The sequence below is a fragment of the Vigna radiata genome, unplaced genomic scaffold, assembly GCF_000741045.1.
Source record: "Vigna radiata var. radiata cultivar VC1973A unplaced genomic scaffold, Vradiata_ver6 scaffold_324, whole genome shotgun sequence".
Taxonomy (NCBI): domain Eukaryota; kingdom Viridiplantae; phylum Streptophyta; class Magnoliopsida; order Fabales; family Fabaceae; genus Vigna; species Vigna radiata.
Genome location: NW_014542911.1, coordinates 194,860 through 220,347, shown reverse-complemented (window position 1 = coordinate 220,347; position 25,488 = coordinate 194,860). Strand labels below are relative to the sequence as shown.

Sequence of the window (25,488 nt, the reverse complement as noted above, 5' to 3'; positions counted from 1 at the left end):
TTATCAATATACATTAATATGTTTATCTAATTTTCTTACTAAAGCAAACAATAGAAGAAAATATTGCCTCACGGAAAAAAAAAATGAGCATGAAAAAAGAATGAGGTAAAATCGGAGTACAAGAGAGTATTTAATTTCTGTAGCTTTACATAAACATCAAAACGATTTCAAATATGTTAGTTCTTTACCTCGTTTTGTTTAAGAGAAATTAAAAAACAAATAAAATTTTCTTTCCATTAATTTTTCTAAATAAAGATTTCAAGGGACAATAATTTTATGTATAATCATATTTTTAGAACAACAGTTTTTTAATAAAGAATGCAAATATAGTGAACCATATTTTGGGAAATAGAAAACTAAACTTTCATAAACATTATTTCCCCAAATAATATATATCTCCAGTCGACGACCCTTTAGACTTTTAAATTATGTCAAAATCAACCAAACAAAATGACTTCATTTTTACGATCTTTAATTCCATAAAAATAACCCTTGGAATAAAACTCTACTTTTAACGTGTATTTTTAATTGAATTTTTATTAAATATTTTCTTTTATATTTTTTACTTTAACTTTTTTATTTCAAACGTAACTGTTATCGTGTTTGGTCATCTTAATTTATTGTCTCTACACAAGTGTGAAATTTGTTGATATTAAAGATACTTATAGAACTGAAAGATCTTATCCTAAAATGTTTGAGATATCTTTGAGCTTCTCTTAGACTGAAAGGAGTGGATACGTATAGACACTCTAATGTTGAGATGTTCTCGACATATTACTCCTACTTGTACAAAACCTCATATAGTCCCTTAGTTGAGATGTTCGCGACATATTGCCCTTGGACGAGATGTTACTATCATATGATCCTTGGACTCACGTAATAAACCCACACTATAAAAAATCGTATATCGATCAATTTATGTCGGTAACTATGAAATTTGGTCAGTAATCAATTGTTTCTTATATATTTGACAAGTAAAAATTTGTAGATAATTACTGTTTTTAAATTTATTGGTAAATTAGAGGTTCATTGATAATTATCAATTGATAGATCAGTAAAAAAAAACATATTCTTATCAATGAACATATTCGTCGATAATTATCAAAAAAACCTGTAATTCATCATTAAGATAATAATGTAGTTTACTCAAAGATGTATCCATCAGTAAGTGCATCAATAATTGTTATACAAAATTCAAAGTTTGTTTCGTATGACTCTTTACCACACGAAAAATAGACCTATAGAAACATTCTAAACCACATACCAACAGACATACCAATTATAGAGATAAAATACCAAATATCCAATAATTAACATTCAAGCTTATAATATCACATTAAATGTAAACATATCACAACAATAAACATAATGTATAATAATATATGTAAACATAATCCAAACTAAGTTAAACAATATCAAACTTAATCAAACATAATCCTCAATATCAATATTCAAACTAAATTAATCCTCAGTATTATAAGTATAATACTAGTCCTAATAATTTATATAATCATCAAAATCAATGTGTTCTTGCTCAAAGTCTTATGGCTTTGAATAACATTGGAATAAGATTTAAAGAGAAAAATGACTCAAAACCAAGGCAATCAAGCAATTGAACATTTAGTAAAACCTTGTCTAGTCAGTAATTTTATAGTAAAACTAATGTTGTCAAAATGGGTTCGAATCTATAGGCCAATTCAGTCCACCATGGGTTCAAGCCGAGTTGGTTTGAAAAAATGTAATTTTATAACACAAGCCATTTTCAACCAGACTCACTTAGAACTCAGCTCACTCAGTTGAAACCATGATGAGCCAAGTTGGCTCCACCTAGTTTAATTTTATTATTTATTACTTTGTGTTTTAATATTATTCGTTAACACTTTTTTTATTGTATTGTAAATGGGGATAAAGAAAATGTTTCAAGAGAGCAAAATATTATAGATTTATCCATTCAAGACTCTAATCTTTTTATAAATGGATAAGTGACACAAAAAGGATCAATATTAGAAACTTATTTATTTGCTTTTTGAGCTTGCTTTTGGATTACATTTGAGTTACATGTTACTTTTTTATTTTGAATTGTCTGTGAAATTCATCATTTTAGAATAAGATTTATTTAGATTTGAATTACAAAAAAATTATAATTTTTTTATTTAAAAAAAACTTGTAATTAAGTGAGTCAACGAGTCAACCCATTTAACACATCAACCCGTGGTAAGCTGAACCAAGATCAATTTTTTTCAACTTACTAATAAGTGAGTGAATTGAATTGATTCACTAAGTGACCAAGCCGTGGTGAACTGGGTCGAGTCAAACTTTGACAACGCTAAGTAAAACTAATAATAAATAATTGGTACCAAAATCTAAAATTTTATTTGTTGGAGACATACTAAATCCTAAAAAAGAACAAATGAGTAATAACTTTTGCTACACACAACATCAAGAAGGTTTATATATCCAAACCTTCACGGGAAGACAAGAGAAAAGGACACATATGGAGGACGCCATCTTGGAAGGATGATTGTTCATGATCAAGTAAGTAGAAACATTCATCATTCATTAAAATTGTCATAAGAATAAACATGGCATTAGATCATACCTCAAGAAAAGTATATGAGCTTGATGAATAAGACAATGTGGAAGTTCTCAGTATGAAATTTCTTAACTCATCTTTCAAAATGTTTTAGTTTAAAGAGATTGGCCTTAAAAATAAATTGAATTAAAAATTAGTCAATACAACATAAATGCATTAGATAACTTACATTGATGACATTAGACTCATAGATGCTTTATGATATAGACAGTACATGCATTAGACGTGCAGAAAGGGCTTTAAAAGTCTGTTATTTTGGCCTTTTAACGTCGGATCTAGACCCGACGTTTATGTGGGTGACGATAATAAAATGTCGGACTGGAGAAGACTGACGTCTATATAGACATCGGTTGTGGATATACCAGACGTCTATAGAGACGTCAAACTTGGGTATAACAAACATTTGTATAGACGTCGGATGTATCCAAATCCGACGTCTATAGGCCTTAGAACGTTTTGTCTATTATAACTCATTGGACGTCTGTTTGTACACTAAACTTTATCACATGCATATATTAAAAAGCTAATAACACATGCATACCTAAAAGCCAAAAACATGCATACGCAAAAGCCAAAAACATGCATACACAAAAGCCAATAACATGCATACAAAATAAGTTTTCAACAAAGAAGTTAACCTTTGTAGCAGATTAAAATAGCAATGGAGGGAGATAAAGGAGTGCACGCCCAAAAACGCAGCCAAAAAGGGCAAAAAATGCAGCCCAAGAACACGCCAGAAACTGCACCAAAACGCAACAAAAACAAATTTTAATCGGTTCAAATGGAAGATATTTCACCAAAGAGTAATTTAATCGGAGTAAAAGTAATTTTAAATGGTCCAAAAGAGAGAAAACGCACCTGAAAAGCAATGTCGTAGAGAGAAAAGCGCGAGGAAGAAGACGGTGAATTGTGGTAACTGCTCGCAGATTCTCGTTTTGTAGTTTAAGAGGCTATAGACGTCGGGTCATGGGGGGACCGACGTCTATAATAATATAGACATCGGGGCCCTAACTAATATGACGTCTTTATGATTTAAAAATTCATATTTGCGGGGCATATAGACGTCGATTACTAGGGGCACCGACGTCTAATTGAACGTTTCACCTACCTGTCAGGCATATAGACGTCAGTTACAAGGGAGCCGACGTCTATAATCTTATATAGACGTCGGGGTGGCAGGATCCGACGTCTAAATGGCAAAAAAGAATGACTATTCACCTACCTGTCAAGCATATAGACGTCGATTAGGGGGACTTGATGTCTATAATATTATAGACGTCGGACTCCCCCTAACCGACGTCTATAATGCTAACTTATTTACAAAAATGTCACCGGCCAATAATTTACGTTAGATATTCTCTGATCTAACGTCTAAAGGATGACGTTAAAAGCCAATTTTGTACTAATCATTACTCTTTACTATTAAAATTTACTTCATTTTGTTTAGTTGTCCAATAACTATTCCCTTCAAATGATCACGTCGACTTCTCTAAAATCACCACCACAACTTACGAAAAGCATTCAAATGAGTGCACCTTGCTGGTGGAGCACTTTCTCAAGTATGAAAATCAGCATTCTCAGAAATTTTTGCAAAATATGGGATATTCAATTACTTTTCGGATCCACAGAAAATTTATCCAGAGATTATAAGAACTCTAGGTTTGAAGTTCACTCATTTCAATTCAACTTTCGTAGCCATTCAAATTTGTATCTTTCATTTACATCAAACTCAAACTAATACAAGAAAAAACTATAATAATTAACTATACTAATTAAAAACACATTTAAATCTCAATTTAATAATTATATATAATCCAATTCATCAAATTAACTTTTCAACAAGAATATTTAATTTGAATTATTCTAAAATAGTGATCTATTAAATAAAAAACTCAAATGACCATCAATATCGAATAAAACATCAATCAAGAAACCAATTGCTAATTTAGTTGCCCATTTCAGCAATCCAATAAATTACAATTTATTGCTAATTTAGTTGCCCATTTCAGCATTCCGATAAATTACAATTTAATTCCTCCTCCACTATTAAGGTTTCACTTTTAGACTTTTGTTCCTTCTTTCCCCTTTCCATGGCCAAACTAAACAATATCAAAGCTTGCTGTGGATAAACACACCCCAAGGTATAAAATCACTTTTTTCATAAGAGATTCTCTCCGTTAGAAATTACCATGAGGATGTCCGTTAAATATATATTTTAAACATTACTTTATAGTTTTTTAATAAAATAAATTAAGTATGTAGCAATAGATTCTCCCAATCCCTTTGGCTCAAAATGATTGAAATTTTGAGATTGGGAAAAGGTAGATGGATATTCAGTACAGTCTCCACGTATCCATCACTCTTCTTATAAAAGACCAGAAAATTAATAAACAAAAAATAATAATAATAAATAAATAAAGTCATTAATGTGTGTATGAGATTGTATCATACTTTTATGATCAGTCAACATGTGCAAATTTTTTTATAGTGAAACATGTAAAGGTTGTCAAATGAAACTTTTACATTGTTATTGGGAACATATTTTATTCTATTATAAACTTTTGTGGGTTACACCAAGGTAAATTTTCATCCAAGCAATTACACAAATAAAAGGACAAAAGGAAAATGCACAAAGTGACAATGACCATAAATATTTGCTCCATTAATTTGTAAATCTATTTGCCTTTTGAAACTGTAGTAGTGGACATCACACACTACACAAAGTTTGAGACAAAAAGTTAAGTTCCTACAGTTCTTCTAATTTTGAAATGAGTATAAAAGCTAATTTAGCTCTTTTATGTATTAATTAATTAAAAACTAAGAAAAAAGTTGAAGTTCATAAAAAATTTAGTATCCGAATCCGAGGATTAAGAGAATGAAGATATATGTTTAGAACTACTTTTTCATTTTATTAAGAGATGAGAGTTCGTTTCTGAAACCTCGTAGATGTTATTGATAAGGTTTCGTTTTGATATTTTTTACACTATATTTTATAATTATGTAAATGGGGAAAAACTGCTTTATGTTATAATTTTAGAAAAGGAAAAAGCAAGATCCAGTATTAAAATTGTAGTGTCGGTTTTTGTAGAGCAGATTTGATTTTATTACCTAGACAAGATGAAGATGAAATCACTACAGTTTGATTACACGCAACCGTGCAATAAAGATAGTGAAGTGGTTAGTTCTTGTGGTCCACACGAACCACAATAATTTCCGACATCAGATGTTATAATTATGTTTGATAACAAAGTGTTGTTATAATGTGACCTAAAGAGATGTCAATTTCGCTATAATAAATTTTTTCTTTCTTAACTATTTTTGTTTTGTTTCAAAACTTTGGATAGTGATGCTTCATCAACCCCTTAATCATACCTCCAATAAAAATCTTATTTAAAAAATAAACTTTTGAGATGTACTCCAATTCTATATAATTATAATATGATTATAGTCATTTTTAGAAGGTTTTGTCTTTGATGATTCACAGTGTAATAATTATGGAGGTTGAGGCTATGGTAATTGCCCTTAAAGATTTTTGGGCACATCGAAAAGTAGGCTAATTATCAACAACCATTTTCCATCTTCTTTCTACATTTTCTCTTTCATCTGTCTATGTTTGTCTTCTGCATTCATGGGTGAAAAACATATCATCCAAAAAGGACTGACAAAAGGACTATTGGTACAGTGAATCAATCGCCCATTAGAGTGTGGTCATGTTACATTTAAGATGTTGGTAGTGCTAAATATTGAAGGCTATGCACCCTATCACATTTCTTCAATCACCCTATCACTTTCGGAATTTATTTTTCGAAATATCAATAAACTTGGAAATTTTATTCCCAAAAGCAATCACCTCCTCTTATTGTAGAAAAATATTTTTGGAAGTTTTTGATGGGATGGAGTTAGAAATTTGATCAGGTGTAGGAAGCAACAGCCAAAATTGAATTGCATGACCTAGTTTAACAAGTTTATTTGGTCGTGATATTATGCTATATATACATGAGATATTGGAACATCAGAAAAAGTAATTGTCAACAAAATTATCATTTTGTTTAGTTTGAACTAGTCAAGACAAAATTCTTGCCATTTTGTAAATTGAGAGACAATTTGCAAAAGTAAAATACCTTGAGCAACTTTAAAAGCATAATGTTTAAGCCTATAAAATATTGAATGAACTAATAAACATTATATTATATTTATGCTAAATCAATCTATCTATTGGTTCATCAACCATTTTAAAAACAATTAATAAGACTACTTAGGAAATTCTAAAGGAATACTTATTTACAAATAATTTATTAGTATAAGAATCTAATCAAAATATTTGAAATATAAAACTACTTAAAATTCAAATAGTTCAGGAAAAAAAATAATTTAATCAAATATTTACTTTTTGAACTTGAAATATTACATTATTTAACTACCAATATATATTACTTTATTAATGTTAGATTATATATTTTATCAGTATATATATATATATATATATATATATATATATATATATATATATATATATATATATATATATATATATATATATATATATATATAATAGTTTGATAATGGTTGACAAAAAAAACCAAACTAGTTTAATAATGGTTCCACAAAATCATCTACCCGTGAATATTTCCGTTCATCTCAAGTCCTATACTAAATTCATTAACGTTTAAACACAGAAATTTGATATTTGCAATGTTATTTGATTATTGAGTAAGCTGAATCGAATAGGATAATGATACTTTGGTAACGTTTTAACATCATTTATGTATCATTCTATGATTAATCTAAAATTACTTCATAATCAATAATAAAAATCATAAACAACACCCTAGAACAATAAGATAATAATACGTAAATGGTGTTAAAATGTTATCAAAGTTTCATTATCTTTTAAGATATTGCAAAATAAATTGAAGAGAAAGCTTCCCTATTCTATGGATAATGATATTTAGACAATATTTTTTTGACAACATTCAAACATTGATTACGTGTCAATCTGTGATTGGTCAAAAATTACTCCACAATCAATAATAATAATCACAAACATTATTGTAGAGTAATTTTTGACCAATCACAGATTGACACGTAATCAATGTTTAAATGTTGTCAAAAAAATGTTGTCTAAATATCATTATCCCTATTCTATATTCATATTACGTACAACTTTGAACCTTTAACAGCGAATTTGACATTATCTCAAAATAAATAAGCTTTCATGATTACCAAACCAGTAAAATAAATAATAAATACTGCGATCACAAGTTTCTGTCTAAAAGTACAATTAAATTAAATAAATAGAAATATAAATTAAATGTATATTTTAACTATGAATTTATAAAAAAAAACACACACATTTTCATCATTTAAACTAATGGAAATATAAATGTGCCTAAATTTTATTCCGTAATTAATACAACAATTAATATAATAGAAAACAGTTACCAAAATATATATATTAAAAAAAAAGTTACAACAATACATGTGAAATTGCTAGAAAAATGTTTACACTACAATGGTATTCTCTTGTGTATTAGCATAGAAGTATAGATAGACATTTTTTTTTATTAAAAAAACTAAATAGGAAAATAAACTATTTTGGCGTTCTATTGAAAACGGAAATACAACATAAACAAATAATGACTATACACCAGACGACGGCAAAGGAGATTAATGAAAATAATGAAATATTTTCCATTTGATTGTGTTCTAAATGGGAGGATGAATGAAGCAAAACAATGATGAAAAATTGAACTGGCCTACACAACTGTACCAGTTACCTCACTTCCATTTGAGAGACTGTCTGATGCCTGTATAAATGAGTCCTAAAGACCTCCCAATCAAGCTAACTAAAAAGAATGAGATAGCATCACTCACTTTATCAATAACTGCTCTAATTATGGGCATGGTGATGTCAGAAAGCTCCAAGAAAAGGCTGAAGTAATATCGCCTGCGATACATAAATTAAAACCAATTGGACTAATCAAAGTTCCTCCAAAATGAGTGTTTCTAAAGTGAGAAAGGGTGCGGGTTGTACCTTTATTTCATCTAAACTATCATGATCTTAACAGGCTCAAAACTTAAGCATAGATATACCCGAATTGCTCAAATTAAAGGAGCTTTGTTTCACTATTACAGGAATATAGGTATATAGGCTAGTCCGATCCATTTTGGTCTGCATTTAAATGAATTAGACTGGGCTAACCTGCTAAACAAATGGACCTTTTTCTGCATGAATTGCATCCAACACACTTGAATCACAGGCTAATAGAATGGTCCACGGGCCGAAAACAACATAAATATTTTGAAAATTTGTGATATAAAAAAAAATAGTACCAGATGGTTAAAATACCAGAATTTTTTTAAAAAATGTCTAAAATTCAAATAAAAAAATATATTAAAAAAATCGATCAATGAAATAGTACAACAGAAAATAGTCAATGCACTCAGTAATGGTTTTAACACTGTTATATAATTTTGATTATAAGCGCTGTATTTAAGATAATCCAAATATGCTCATCTTAGTTTCTACCTACCTTCATCAAATTTAGTACAGCCAAATGGGTTTTCAATGTAATTCCTACTCTTAGATCCTACTAAATAATTAGATATCTTGTCTTGATATTTTATCTTTATCTTTTATCTTTATTTTTTTTTTATATTATTATTAATTTATATTTTAGACTCAGTCCATATTTCCTTTATTATAAACACCCTTTTTACACAAGAGTGATTAATTTCAAACTTATTTTTCATTATGTTCAACATAATATCTAGAGTATAACGCTTTTTAGAAAAAATTTTGTTGCCTCAGCCAACCACAGCCACCACCACCGTCGTCAACATCGCTAGAATTCCAATTCAAACCGGCAACCACACGATTTTGATTGCCTCTTTCTCTTCTTTCCAAATCTAGTCTTGTTGCCTTGATTGGAGAAACATGGATTTTTAGGGTTTATTTCTCTCTTTTGTTCATCTATAGCTTCTTCTGCTGCGGTCTCTTTTAGGATTTTGATTGCCTCTTTCTCTTCTTTCCAAATCTAGTCTTGTTGCCTTGATTGGAGAAACATGGATTTTTAGGGTTTATTTCTCTCTTTTGTTCATCTATAGCTTCTTCTGCTGCGGTCTCTTTTGATCTCTCTTCTACCACCAATACATTTGATCTGTCCATATATATATGAACTATGTCAATGTGCACTTGTCTATTAATAAGTTAAATGGTACTAATTATGTGACTTGAACATCAGACGTTAACCTTTGACTAAAGAGTCAAGTGTATGTTGATCATATTACTCAAAAAGTGACTAATATTTCTTCTGCTAAGGTTACCCGTTGGATGAAAATTAATGCTCAATTATGCATCCTTCTCAATGGTGCCCTTCACTCTTCTTTAAAACATTTTTCATTTCTATGACACATGTTCTGAAGTTTGGGAACGGGCCAAGTTATTATACACCAATGATAACAATGTCTTTATGGTATTTGTCATTATCTTTTCAATGTTGTTACTCCTGAATATCAAGACTCTATGGTTGATTATATGGGTAAGATCCATACTTTTTTACATGAATTTAATGAGTTATTGTCACCTGTCTCTACTCTTGCCCAAGAAATAGAGCAACAGTCAAAATTCTTCATGGTATTGGCATTACATGGACAAGCTGACAAATATTTCCATGTTTGTGATCAGCTTTTGGGTTCACCTATTGTACCCACTTTGGCTTATACTTGTTCCACTATTGTGTGTACCCATCAATGATACACCTTCTTCTACTAATGATTCCTCTGCATTAGCATCTCAACATGATTATCGCAATTCTCTTGCAAGCTTGGAAAAGGACGTCACAAGGGCGAACTTTGTGGTAAGCTAAGCCACAAGATTGACAAGTGTTATGCATTACATGCTTTTGTTCAAACTGATCCTCTCTCAGAATCACCTCTTGTGGATCCTACTTCATCTAATATCACCAACAAATTTGTTATTATCAGTAACTTTCCTCAAATGATATGAGGATCAACATCCTTCTAATTCCACTGCTTTTGTGGCACACATAAGTATATATTTTGTTGATCTGACTCAATCTTTCTTGACTTAGGAGCCACAGATCACATTACTGTTAACAAATCTTTGTTTTCTTCTTTATTCTCTTCGGATAATTTACCTTCTATTACAATGTCTGATGGATCTAGGTTTTGGCTCATGGTATTGTTGAGGTTGGGGAAGGGAATGTGATCCAAGGCAGCTAGAGACTTGTTAATGCAAAAGAGACAAAAGTTATATTGGACACCTTGTACAGCCCATTGCATTGATTTGATGATGGAAGATTGAGAACAAAATTCCACTTCATCATGATACAATAGCCAGTGGTAAGAAAATCACAACCTACATCTATTCAAGAACAAGTCTTATTTCTTTGTTGCATAAATTTACTAAAGAGACAGATTTGCTAAGACCTACCCATACTCGCTTTGCCACTTCTTATTTGACTCCTGAATGAGAATAAAGGATCACTAGTTAGGACGTTCACATCAAAGAATGACAATCTAGTCAAATGGTAAAGACTAGATTTGGTGGGTTTGAGGAAAATTTGATATTGGAAAATATTTTGAATTGCCTGATGGGTGCTCTTCCCTTTATTAAGGTGTTGGGCATGGTGGATTCAGACGAGAAACCAGCCATGGGATTTATCTATGAAGAAATGGATATATCTAAAGAGAAAATACAAAGTCTTTTCAATGGAGTTAGCCAGAGGTAATAATGACTAATTCCCTTATACTAATATTTCATTTTCAAATAATAGACTTTGTTTTTTGAGATTAATTTATTTATTTTTTATCTTGCATAGCTATAATCCTTGGGAAGAGGAACATTACATCCGACAACAGTTCCCTGACTTCAAACTTGAGCACAAGGCTGATCTTGGGGAGGAGGGTAATGTTAGACAATTAAGAGTGTATGCGAGGAGGAATAAAAGGGGAGAAAGTTAGTGACGGGAAGAGGGAAAATCTGATAGAGGAGAGATGGTTAGTTTGTTAGAAGAGAGAGAGGGAATATAAATAACAAACAGATTTGGGAGAGAGGGTATCAGATAATATTTTGGGTATTGAGACTGGACCTCTTGGCCAGTGTAGGTAGGGAGGCTTCCTTGGAGAAGATAGTGATACTTGTATTTCCTTTTCTACGCATTACACAGGAAATAGAATTACATATTCATACATATTCCTTTATACTTGCTTACTGTTGAGTGTGTGTGTGAGCTTGGAATTGTTGTTTGGTTCCTTGAACAAAGGAACCTAACAGAGACATTGATGATATCACTAAGATTGACTCCCTTGACTCCTAAATTGAAAGTTTCAAGAGCAAATATGGATTTTTTGGTAGTCCAATAGCTCAACATGCACTCAACCAAAACTCCATCACAATGGTGGGAATCATATGGTGATGAACATCCAGAATTACAAAGATTTGCAATTAGAGTATTGAGTTTGACTTGTAGTTCATCCAAATGTGAGCGTCACTGGAGTGCTTTTGAAAGGGTAAGAATTCCTATTTATGAAATTGATTTTATATTATTGTTTAGAGGCTAGTATAAGGTGTTAATTAATTTTGTAATTATTTAGCTCCACACCAAGAAAAAAAATTGTCTACAACAAAAAGACCATGAATGATGTGGTGTTTGTAATGACTAATTCAAGATTGACGAAGAAGAAGGATGTTAGGAAGCCAAAGGACTACAACATGGATGATCTTGCTTCTGACAATGAATGGACTGTGGAGGAAATTGAAGCAAGTTCAAGTTTAGATGCTTCATATGAAGACATCTTAGTTCAAGTTAGAGAGAATGTATATGCGAGTAGAGGTGGTGTTGCTGTACCTATGGATGATTTGGAGGTTCCTCCAATTGTTAATAATGATGAAGGTCCTAGACGAGAGGATATTGATGAAAATGAAGATCATGTGGAGGACAGATGATTATTCTTCTTTTGATATGAAAGATTTCCTTGGATAGTTTTTATTAAACATTGAAAAATTTATCAGATGTTTTATGCTTCTCCAAACTTACGGGCCTATATTAATTGTTATAAACCCATTTTATTATGTATGAGCTGTTTTTATCATTTATATTATTTTAAATGATGCACATAGTTATGAAAATAAATCTTTACTAGTTTTCATTCCCTTTCCGATCCCCTCGCGATTCTCGAGTTTGACAACATTCATCTCAATTTTAATCTTGCAAATATGGGTTGCACTTCCAACCGTTGTTTCAAAACTGACCAGCCAATTTCGAATGATCTAACCCGGAGTTGATCTGGTCCCAGAAGAAGAAAAAAAAAATGCAAATCGCTTATAAAACCAGTGCAGAAAACAAGATTGAACCAGCACTTCTAAAAAGCTCATAATTTAATTTTGTTAATTCAATGTAAAATAATTTTAACCTAAATAAAGCACATTTAAAAATTATGCATTTGTATAAATTACTTTACAAATTATTAATTTTTCATCCCACAAAACATAATTTAGATAATTTTAATAATTTAGACAATTTCTAGATTTCTTATAATTATATATTATTTATTACTTAAAATATTAATTTAACTACTACTAGTTCAACTACCTTGGAACAAATAAACCATTAACCAATACTTGTGTTCCAGCAGACAGAAGCTAAAAATGTCATTTGCTAAGAATTTAGAAGTCTAATTTGGACCCAACAGTAGCCAGTAGAGACCTTCTTCGCCATGTTAAACCCAACGTAATATATTTAGCAAAGCATGTGCCAAACAATCTAATTTAGATAACAGTTGGCAATAAGGACTACATTGTGCACAAAAAGAAAAAATGTGGAATTCAATTGAAAAAATTGGACAAGCAGGTCTGATGTCTCATTTGAAGATGAAGACTTGATGGATTTTGCTTCAACCTTGATGAAGATTTATGATTTTATTGTTTGAATCTTGTTCAGTTGTAACTCTTAGGTTTAGGGTTTGTTTGAGGGGCGGTGTGATAAATTGATATTTTATGAGCTAAAATTGTTTTCAAGAATTTTTTCCATGATTTCAGTTGGTTTAAATGAAAGTCAAGAAAATGTAATTGATTAAAATTTGTTTTAACCAGTTGAAATGTACATAGCTTTGTTAGAAAAAACAAGCTTAAAAATTTCAATGTATTAAAACAAGTTTTAAATTGGTTAAAATTTTGAAACTTCCGTTAAAAACCAAGGTCCCACGTTTCAACCAATTAAAATATGAATCAATCAATTAAAATCACAAAAGAAGTCAATTCAAGTAATTTCAATCAATCAAAACTCGTTTTGACTGATTGAATATTCCTTTTTAAAACTTTATTCGCATTGTTTAAGTAAATTGAAACAGACTTTCAACTAGTTGAAAATATCAGTTGGCCAAATTGATTTCTATCTTTTTTCTTCAAATAGAAACTCGAAATAATTTTTCAAATAATGTTTTTACAAACTGAATTGAAGACTTTAATACTGAAGAACTTTCTTGAAGTTCTGATTTTGAAAAATCTTTCTAAAGATCAAGTTTCAAGTGCCGCATTTCATTCTTCTTGTGAATCATCTAGGATTGCTTTTAGAGGGAGATTTTCTTGAACTTCATTGTCAAGGTGACTTTGTTCCAAAAAAAATTTCTTTGACTGTAGGCTATTCTCTTGATTAAGGGGTTATCAAGATTTGCTTGTGGAAGGGTTTCACAAATGTGGTAGGATCTTGTAAGGTTCAAGATCAAGTGTAAAGTGTTGTTCTTGTTTTTTCGTGTAAAGTGTTCTTGTTTATTCATGTAAAGTGTCTATAGAAACTTGAAGTTGGTGGATTGACTTAATTGATTATACAACTGGATGTAGTCTTCTTTGGGAGGTGAACCAGTACAAATTTCTGCATTTTTCTTCTTGATCTCCAACTCTTTCATATTTGAATATTTGAACTTTATTGTTTGTAGATCTTATAGATATAAAGAAATTGATAATGCATCCCAAAGATCATCATTAAGACTTTCTTCTTGGTTAATTGATTCAAAAAAAAAAAATCTGAATTTAGATTTTTTTTTTTGGAAGAGTTAAAGTTTTTGAAAGTTCAATTTACCTCTCTTGAACTCAACCTACTTTTCTAGAAGTTTCTAAAACAGAACGAGAAATCCAGTAACAAGATTTAATTAAGCCTGAATATAGCAGGTGAAGAGAAAACATACCATCCTGTTAGGGCTCTTAACTCCTTTGTCCGCTTTACAGGCATTGAGAAATTGCTAATCTCAATGCAATGTAATTCAGGTGACTTTGTTGTTGCATTTTGCTGGGTAAGCTTCTTCCACCAATTTTGCTCTTCGGTCTGAATACTGTCTGTTAGATCAATGGGTTTGCTCTCAAGAATACACAGGTCGAAACGATCCTCATACATTGACACTACTGTGTCCACGTTGTGGCACAACCACTGATTCAAAGCCACCTGATAACATGAATATCACCGAAAGTCTTGGTAAAATTTCATACAAAATTTAAATAAATAATAAATGTATGCCAGAAATAGGTAAATCTCGCAATACATTTGACTCTTTGCTTTATTCGGGTGCCAAAAAATAGTTTGGTTATAAATGAAGCACCAAAAGCTAGTTAACATATCGTTTGATCAGACATTAATTCGTAAAAGTAATGCAAAAAAATACATATTTTGTGCCTATAAGGAATTATTTTAATAAACCATCATCGTTTACTTATCTAATCTCACACACACGTATAGCATGTAACATATTTCAGGCTACAAAATTCGTAATTTAAAGATGTACATTTTGGTTGGTAGGATAAGTAAGAATAAATTTTTTTAGTGTGAAGTTAACCATGATTAGCAAATATAAACTGTCCATATTACCTGTTCTCTCCCCATAGAATCAGGGAAACATAAGTTATGGGAATATAAAAATAGAACAGGAACAATTCCAGTTTAGTTGATTTCATGAAAACAATTTGGGCACAGCTCCAAAAACGGATCAACAAAAATGGAGAACTTTATTTCAAGTGAATAATGGCATTTGACATAGGAGCTGAGGAACCATAGGAACTTCTCATGGAAAAGTATACACATTCAGTTGCTACAACTCACTTGGCAGCCAATGACCAACATGGGCAAAAAACAGAAAAAAGATATACAGGCTTCAAATTTAAAAGCTACATTAAGTACCTCGTTACGTAGCTTTTGGAGTTCTCTGGTGGATAAAGCACATAATGACATATCCAAGCTATTGGTTTTACTTGACACATCACTATCAACTGAATTGAACTCCAGATATATGCTTGCAACCCCATCTGCTAGAGCTACAACTAAATCTTCTAAAATAGAAATCCCATGCACAGCAAATATACACGAATCATAATAGCAGTCCTCCCTGATTATAGATGCATGACTAGTGAGTCTCTCAAATCAGGAGATTACGTTTAAGAAAGGGAATAAACATTCAAATTCATCCTCCAAAGTTACACACCAGCAGAGTAGTCCGCCAAAGATTCTTATTCTAATTATGCCTTCCTCAAAGTTACAAAATAGTCATCATAAGTGTCCTTTAGTGTCACCATTTTAGTCCACTTAAAGACAAATATGGTTGTTTTAAATTTGAGGGACTAGCTTGGATTATAAATCTTTGAAAGACTAATGAGCTGACGCACACATAACTTAGAAGGACCAACTTGAGGGTTTGCTCTATAACAATATAATTTTAAAGTTACAGTGCATTAATAGAAAAAACTGCATAGCCATGGACACAAAATATGCCAATGTGGACACTAATCGTTGATCTAAAACAGATTTCCTGATTTGTAGATCCTAGATTTAGAAATCAGAATGCAAACCAAATAGATAAAAAATGAATAAAGAAATAGATAATAAGGTTGATTTTACCTGAGAGAACCAAAAGTAAGATACCAAAGTAATTCCGAATACAGATCTTTCTTGCCAGACCTTGCAATGCTCTCAACAACAGTGCTATCCCCTTTCACCTTTTCAAGTATCATACTCGCAAGTTCCTAACAATAATGTCAAACTAGAGTTTCATTATCTTTTTGAAAGAAGAAATTACGGAGGATCGAGGCTTTTTTCTGAGAATCCTCCCCAACATGTAGAGTGGGGAGAAGAGCCCCTAGTTTTCACTGTTTTCTGTTTTATTATTTAAAAACTTAATAAATTATATTGGATAAAAAAATTTAATAATAAATAATGTGCTAGGGAAAAATAATAAAGTTAAAGTTTGAAGTTTTTGGGTTAAATTTATTTTTTTAATTAGTATAAAATATTATATAATTTATTTATTTGTTTGCACTCTCTTCCACTCATCCAAACAAGAGAAATTTCTCCACTTCTTTCTTTTGTATTTATGTCCATTCAAATCCAATGTTTTCTATTCTATTTTTCTTTTTATTTCCATCCTGCTTATTTTTCTCCTCCTTATTTAACTCCTCATCCAAACAAAACATAAAAGTAGAAGCTCCTGCGGTTAGCATCAATAGAAGTTGTACCTTTTGCTCTTCTATTCATCAAGGGTCAAAATAAACTTATCTAAGTTGTAATTGACCTACCTTCTCCTTTCAAAGAAAATAAAAACCTGAAAGTTGGGTTAAACAATCCCTAAATGAAACAAATTGTTGCATCATCCCTTCAAATCTCGTGCCCTCTTCAGATATCCTTTATAACATTGAATTCAGCTCTTCTAAGCATCCTTTACAGGGAATTGCAAAATCAATGCAATATTTTATCTTCAGAATTGCTATATACATGCACATACATAATACCACAATCTCAATTGATAATTTTCTAATCAATGATTATAATTACACACTTTTCTCCATCTAAAGTAAACTCATGACTTTGAAAGAGCCGAATTGGCTATGTGATATATTTTTATGGACTTATGTTCAAAACCTGAAATTAGAACATTGCTGAAATAGTGTTTATCTTACAATTTAATTACTTATCAGTGTTGTGGTTTATATTTCTATATCTCTTATAAAATATCCTCCCATTCACACTCTTATTCTAGTTTGAGAGCCCATATCCATGCAACCCAGACTTCATTCAAATGCACTAGCAATAAGGACAAAAGTTGAGTACTGGATGATATTATACTTTCAATAAATACCTTGTCAGCATTTCCCTTTAGAAGGAAAAATTCCTTTTCCAGCCACGCAGCACAGATAGGGTGACAGGACCTCTGAATTATTTCTGAAAACCTTCCAAACAGACCATCCGTACTAACAGTTCTGGAAATGCTTATGATATTGTTGACCTGGAAAACGATTTGAAACAATTGATAATAGCAATAATATAATTGAAGAAAATAGCATACATCTACTTAATCATTTAGGCATGCATTTTAATTTTGTTCAGTAAAATATTACCGGGGGAAAAATCAGCAATATACTGTATAGAGAATCAAACTTTGGGAGTATTTTTTTAATTTCGGGATAACATAATAGTTAAGTTTTGCAGGTAAGTTAAAAAATGAGAATTCATCTATATATTAGAATGAAGCAAATGATGTACTAAAGGAGTTATTTGGACATTGGTAAAAATAGTTGTATAGCATTCAATAAGTTTTCATTCAAATAAATACGTATAAAAGAAAGATATTTCCCAATATATTAATCTTATTCAGACTTTTGAACACTAGCTCAATAAAGACAAGCTAGCCAAGACATATTTAGAAAACACATTTCAAACGTTTATTAGAACAGGTCCAGTGGTCATTCCAATTTGTCAAAATTCTATATTATACCAAAATAACATAATATATGCATATGACAATATTGAAGAAAATAAAGACAATTCCTGCCTCTTCTTCAACTTGCTGAAAAGCTGCCCAAAGCAACCTTAACTTTGGACCCCTGGCAACCGCACTTAAACTCAAGGGTTTCTTAGCAGATTGAAGGATGATGTCTCCAGAATAAGCCTTGTCCTCCAAGGCATTTAGAGAATTCAAAATTTTTTCTCTAACTACGTGTAATACATAGTTTGACTCAAGTCCATAATTTTGCTTCGCTGAACTGCAAAAGACACCAAAGCTCACGGGTAATAAACTATAGTTCTTTCTCAACACACCAAACAAAATATTCATCAATTTAAACTGATAAAAACAAGTCAACCTTCACGTCTTGGTGTGCTTACCCTTACCTACCAGAAATGTCTGAGCTTTGAGGAAAAGCATTTTTATCAGAATTAGTCTTTCGATAACTAGCATGGGATTTCTCAACAGGAATTACTCCAGCCATGTAAGTAAGAAATATACTGCCCATCAAAAGCATCTGGTCAACAACTGGAACCAAATGAGAGGTTGTTGCACCACCAAAGTCAACCAAAGGCCCTAAACCAATGCATTTTATTGGAAGTTCCTGAGTACGAGTAGTGAATTTCAAATCTGCGGCCCCAAATACACTTCTGGAACACGAGAAATATTAAAAGGTCAGACTGCCAAATTCATAATAGCTGGCATGAAAAACAACAAGGATCAATGTTTATCGCACAAATGGGAAACTGATACTCATACTTCTAACCAATCAACATTACATATAACTGAAAACAGGGTGAATTAGCAGACCCGTCAATGTGGAATGTATTTAGAATCTACTTAAGGCAAAAAATAAAAAAAGCATGCAAAAAAATGAAATTCAGGTTTAAACGAAAGACACTGTTATTTTCTATCCACACAATGAAGGCGAATTCGAACTTTAGGAATTCACTCTTAAATGTCAGAAAACAGTGCTAGACGAGAATTAGGACAAGCAAAATCTCACTAATGTGCCCCTTCAAGTGCTGGAGGGAGGAAAGCTAATCACACATGTAAAGAGAAAAAAAAAGTAGGAAAACTCCAAAAAGAAAAAATATATGATTAAGAGGATTAAACCTTTGAACAGTCTTGAGATTTGTAATCTGACCAGAGAAGCCTCTCCCAGTAACTAGCCTTCTCCGAGCATTCAGCTTAATACAGAATGCGGAAGCCACACATTCTGCCATTGATAGAAACGTTACTGCTGCACACTCAACACATTGCACTGCCCTACACGCGTATTTTAACAACCTGAACCCCAAAGAAAACAGAAACAGCTAATATAAAAAATGTATGAAAATAAAAACAGCAAAAAGAAAAACCAAACAACCATAAACTCAAGAACAATTCAATATTCAAATGGTAAACTAGGATGAATTACCCCTGACAGGCACACTAGTGAATTTAACAGCAAGAAAGAAACAAAAGGAGACGTTCACATTCTTAATGTGAAACAATTAACAACTTCGCAAAGCTCAATAATCTTAGTAATAACTCGTAATCCACTAATCGGAACTAAAATGAAGAAAACAAAATGCTCATTGGGAGAAACAGTGGCGGTGAAACAAAATTGAGATGCATTGCAATCATAGTAGAAAAAGTGAAGGCAAAAATGAAAGGAGAATAATAGAATGCGAGTGGGAGAGCGAAGAGTGAAGAGAACGGAGGTTTGGGAATTGATGAGATGAGGATTGGATTTGTGCGTACCTGATTCGTTTCTTCTTGCAGACTGTTTTCAGAGTAGAGTGAAATGGTTGGTAACTAACGGCCAGATTAGGGCTTTAAACCTTCGTAAACGTAGGATACTGATTCGTTTTCCGAGTTGTATGAACCGCACCATTACAATTGGAACCCACACGCTCGATGTTAGAAAACATATTTTGAATAAAGTCACACTACTCCAACAAATCTATTATAATATTATTAATATATTTTTATTCTTTGTTAGATAAATTTAGAAATATATTTTAGATGTATATTGATTAGAAATTCCTTTAACATATATTAAATAAATATATAAAAATAGATAAGTTTAGTAAAATATATATATATATATATATATATATATATATATATATATATAAGTTTGTTAATTTATGTAAGGAGGTGTTTTAGTTGGTATATTTTAATAAAGTGTATCAAGTTTTAGGTTACAAAAATTAATGACACTACAAGTCAAGTAACTTGTTCTAGTTCTGAAACTTCTGAAATTGACTTGTAAAAAACTTTTCTTCAATTACTTGATGAATCTCAAAAGTTAGATGTTGCTCATAAGAAATTAAAAAAGGAGTTTAAAGACTTGTAATTAAAATTTGAAAAATGTCTAAAAGAGGGAGAATGTTTGAAAAAAAAAATTTAGATCTAGAAAAGAAAATTGTTTCAGATGTTGAATGTGAGTCATATAAGAGTCACATGCTTGATATTAACATTCTTGAAAATTTGCTTAAAGTGGCAATTAGAAATAATAATGTTAAAATGCCTATACCTGTTAAAAAGGTTTATAAAAATAAAAGTGTTCTTAAAAGTAAGAACCAAATTAAAAGAAATCGTAGGGTATGGGTTGAAAAAGGAATTGCTTTCAATAGAAATTCAAAAGTTGTCTCACATTTTTACCATATGAAAAAGAGGCACACTTCAATTAAATGTAAAATAAAACATTTTGATGTTCCTAATGTGAGATATACTTGTATTCTTGTTATAAAATAATTTGTCTCTAACCTCAAAGGACCCAAATAAGATTACGAGGACCAAAACTCTATTATTTTGTTTTGCAGGTTAAATTTTCAAAAGGAAAAGAAAGTTTTACGGTATCTTGGTAAATTTTAAGAGCTTTGAAATGATTTATGAACTTAAGATATATCTTAAGTTCCCAAAAATAGTTAAAATAACTTTTTTCGGAAATTAACGTGCAATAATTTATTATCAAGGATGATAGTCGATTATCAAGGTATCAAAATATTAATTTTGACAATTTGGCTCGACAATAATCGATTATCAAGAGTGATAATCGATTATCTTAAGTTATAACGTAAAGAAAAAAAAACATTTACTTAAGAATCTATTTTAGATTTTAAGGGGAATATTACATTTAGGGAAAGTAATAATTTAAATGGACCTAAATTCTTTTGGAATTTACTAATTTAGGGGGAGCATAAAGATTAGACTTTTTTTATTATGATTGAAAAAGGGGAGAAATTTTTGTTTAACATCTTATGTTATAATCTTGTGATAATTAGTACCTATTTGAGGGGGAGATATATGATTTTGTTGATATCTTCTTATTTTTCTCTATTCTAGATTCATCATTCTTTTACCCTTAGTTATCAATTAAGAATAGGACCTTCAAAAACATGACATATCACAAGCTTTCAACAAATTTTTTATCATCACAAAAAAGGGAGGAGATTGTTACCAATGTGAAGCATTAATGCTTTGAAGAGATTTTGGTGATGATGCACTTGAAGCCTTGAAGAATTATTTATTTACATTGTTAAAGCATTTTTGCAGAAAATCTTGTATTAGACTTTTGCTTTCACTTGTACATCATAAGAAGACATGAAAATTGCTTTTTAGTATAGTTATGTTGCGACAATAATCGATTACCATAAAAGATAATCGATTATCATGTGTAAAATGAGAAAACACTTCAAATCGCCAATAATCGATTATCACTGAAAGTTATAATTGTCCAGGGGGGTTCGGCAATAATCGATTACCACTAAGGATAATCGATTATCACGTTTTTCAAAACCTATAACAGCCTAAAATAATTCATTATCACTTTTGATAATCGATTATTACTGGCAATTGGGAGCTACCTTTTCAATTTTTGACCCTGCACGAACTTTGGCATATAAATAGAGTTCTCCACCATTCTTAGAAGGAAACTTTGCGTGTTTGTGAAAAGGGAGCTTGTGAACTTGGTGCTTGTAGGAGGAAGTGCTCTTTGTTGGTGTGTCTAAGTGGTGAAATATACCTACATAGCAGAGTCAAGTTGTTCATCCTTTTGTGCGTTAAAAGGAGGTGTCTTTCATCTCTTATCTTTTAAGATAGGTGGTTTCTAATCTCAATTCTTATTTCTCTATTGCAAATTGTTACCTATTTTAGTGGAAAGGTTAATCGCTCTTTTATATTGATTAACAACTAAACGTAGAATCTTTTGATTCGAACCAGTCTAAAAGTCCTTTGTGCACGGTACTTGATCTCTATATCTCTTGATTATAAACTGTTCGATGAAAGTTATCAAAGAGAACCAAACTTTTAAAAGAACCAATTCACCCCTCATCTCCTTGTTATTGTCTATTTATCACACTTTTTAAACGTTACGTTGCGTGATACCAATCTCAACATTTTTCAAGTGAGAGATCAAACTTTTTCCTTTTCATCAGAGGTACAATGCTTTATCGTAATTTTTCATTAAAGAGTAGCTTGTACGACTCTTTCAGAGTAGAGGTCTTCAAGAGATCTATTCTAGAATGTTCTTTGTCTCTCTCAACGTTTTTACCCAGTGTGTGCAGATGTTTAGATTGGTCCTTTGTGTATTCCTGTTCTACACAGATAATAAAGACAAGGTATGCAATTGAAATAATACTTTATAGTACATGCATTGAATGTTTTGAATGTTTATAACCATTAACTTTTATTCTTTATTTAAAACATCTTGTCATACATCTTGTCACTAATTAATACATCATTCAAATATATTATTCAAGAGGATTTCGACGATGTATAACACTCTTTTATGATAGATTACATATGTCATTAAACTCTTATGAAAAGCCATTTTCTTATGTATATTTTAGCGTATTTTTCATTAGACGACATAAAACACTTTCACTTACAACACTGCTCTTTGATGTAACTCATTTAAGCTTCAATGTTGTTTTGGTTCTCAATCAGAAATATCTCAACTTGAGAGCTTGGGAGCATATCCTACTATTTTTTTTGCATGTTCCCAAAATAGCTCCTTCTTGACATATTCTACTTTTCTTCTCTAAATGAGTACAAATATGTTATCGTCCAGGCTTTCATGTAGGCTTTTCTTAATGATCAGACATTTTGTGTAAACATTATGCTAGGTGATATAGGTTTCTTAGAAGCATTGTATGTTTTTCTTTGAGAAGACTTTGTATTAGCATTTAGACGATTTGCATAGTTTCTCGTATAAAGTCCTAAGTTTCCAATTGACTTAAGTAAATGCTTAAACGTTGTTTATGATTTTCAAATTCATTTAATTAGTTTGGTTCAAAAGGCATTAATTCAACTCTTGACTTCATATGTTATAAAATGCTTGCTTGCTACATGCTACTTAATTAAAAAAATTTCCTAACTTGTCAATGCACTTATTAAAGAAATTTATCAATAGATATTAAACTAGTTTATTCATACATTAATTTGTACTCTTGACGAGTTCACTTTATAGATATTTTTGACAATCTTTTCTATATTTTTCACATACTTTATTCTATGATTTTTAAAAGGTTTACTATTTATATTTTTACAAACATATTAATTTTCTAAATCTAGAAATCATTTTTCATGTTGATTCTACTCAAAACTTAATTATAAACTTAAAAATATTTATTATTTTTTCTAAAAACCCGACACGAGTTCAAAATTAATTACTTCTATAAAGTAATTATATTAATTTCATTTTCTTATTTTGCTGCTTATAAAAAAATTTAGCTAAGTTATAAAATAGCATATTAAATAAAAAATTTTAAAAAATAGATATTTAAATTGTAATGGATAATTTTTGTTTGATCTATTTAGCTTCAATCTAACCCAAAAACTAACAAGTGGTTCTATTTAAAAATTAAAAATAATTACAATTTGAAAAAACAGGAAAAGATATTTATTAATTAAGTACATATATTAAATAACTACATATAAAAATTAACGTTAGTTTAAGTTACATAACTTTTTTTTTAAAAAAAAAAGATAAAGGTCTCTTTGAAAAAAATATTTTTTAACTTAGAATAAATTTTAGTAGGATAAGACCAAATTATTTTGGCTCTTTTAAAATATGGCAAGATTAGAATAAATTTTTCATTTGATCTATTAGATTGAGCCATGCCGCTAGACTAGTGTACAATCGATGTTCTAATATGCTTAAAATATTTCAGTTTTAAATAAATCGAAGCATAAAACAATATAATGATATTTTTGTAAATTTATAAGCATTGGTTCAAAATGAACGAAAGTCGTTTACATCTTTTAGTCTCGGTCAACAAAGAATTAAAGCTTAAATGTGTGCTAAATTTTTTAATATTTTCAAAAGGTCATGCTCTTTTTTTATTTATTTATCTAAAAAGAACATATTGCTTCGGTTGATCAACCGAAGTCATATATTCTTTCAAAATTGACATTATTTATTTATTTATTTGTACAACATCCATTTTGCTTCAATTTTTTATCAACAAAAGTCATATCCTTTTTTAAAACTCACACTTTTTTTTCCAACTCTACAAGAAAAAATAATTTACTACTAAGTAATTAAATTGCAAAGGATATATATATATATATATATATATATTAGAATTTTATTTTATTTTTCTCTCTTAAATAAACCTTTTTTTTATCGAATTTAAGTTGTGTATCAAGATCGAGAAGGAAGATACCTCGAACAATATGTCAACATTGTTACCAATAAGGAGTATAGGTAAATCTTGAAGACAATTGTTTTGATGCTGCTGCAAGAAGATTTAGTTGAAGAAGAGTCTAAAAGTATTTAAAAGCAATTTGTTGAAATTAAATGTAGTAGGAAAGTCCTATAAACTTTGTAAAACTTACATTTTTAACTGCAATAATCGATTATCAAGAAGCAATAATCGATTATCACAAGTCATTCAGGAATAATCGATTATCACCTCATATAATCGATTATCACTTTTTGAAAAACCTATAACGGACTTGAATAATCGATTATCACTTACAATAATCGATTATTTGTGACAGTTAGGACTTGACCTTTGATATTCAGAGTAACTGCCTATATATTGGGTTTCTGTGAAGTTCATAAGTAACATTTGAACTTAGGTCTTTAGCAGAATACAGTTTGTCTGAGGAAGTTC

The 25,488-nt window shown here is 30.5% G+C and overlaps 1 protein-coding gene across 2 annotated transcripts; it reads right to left on the bottom strand.

Annotated features, from left to right (window-relative positions):
- Positions 1–8,174: 8,174 nt before the first annotated feature.
- Positions 8,175–20,268, bottom strand: LOC106752423. Of its 2 annotated transcripts, none has more exons than XM_014634105.2 (9): positions 20,123–20,268; positions 19,493–19,666; positions 18,763–19,026; positions 18,425–18,635; positions 17,732–17,878; positions 16,498–16,622; positions 15,784–15,988; positions 14,801–15,054; positions 8,175–8,540 (listed from the first exon to the last, which is right to left on the bottom strand). In XM_014634105.2, exons 2-9 carry the CDS (start codon positions 19,600–19,602, stop codon positions 8,372–8,374), a joined length of 1,485 nt encoding a protein of 494 aa, XP_014489591.1. In that variant the 5' UTR covers positions 19,603–19,666; positions 20,123–20,268; the 3' UTR covers positions 8,175–8,371. The 2 variants fall into 2 exon arrangements, with proteins under 2 accessions (XP_014489591.1, XP_014489592.1); XM_014634106.2 differs by lacking the exon at positions 20,123–20,268 and adding an exon at positions 19,797–20,111.
- Positions 20,269–25,488: the final 5,220 nt, after the last annotated feature.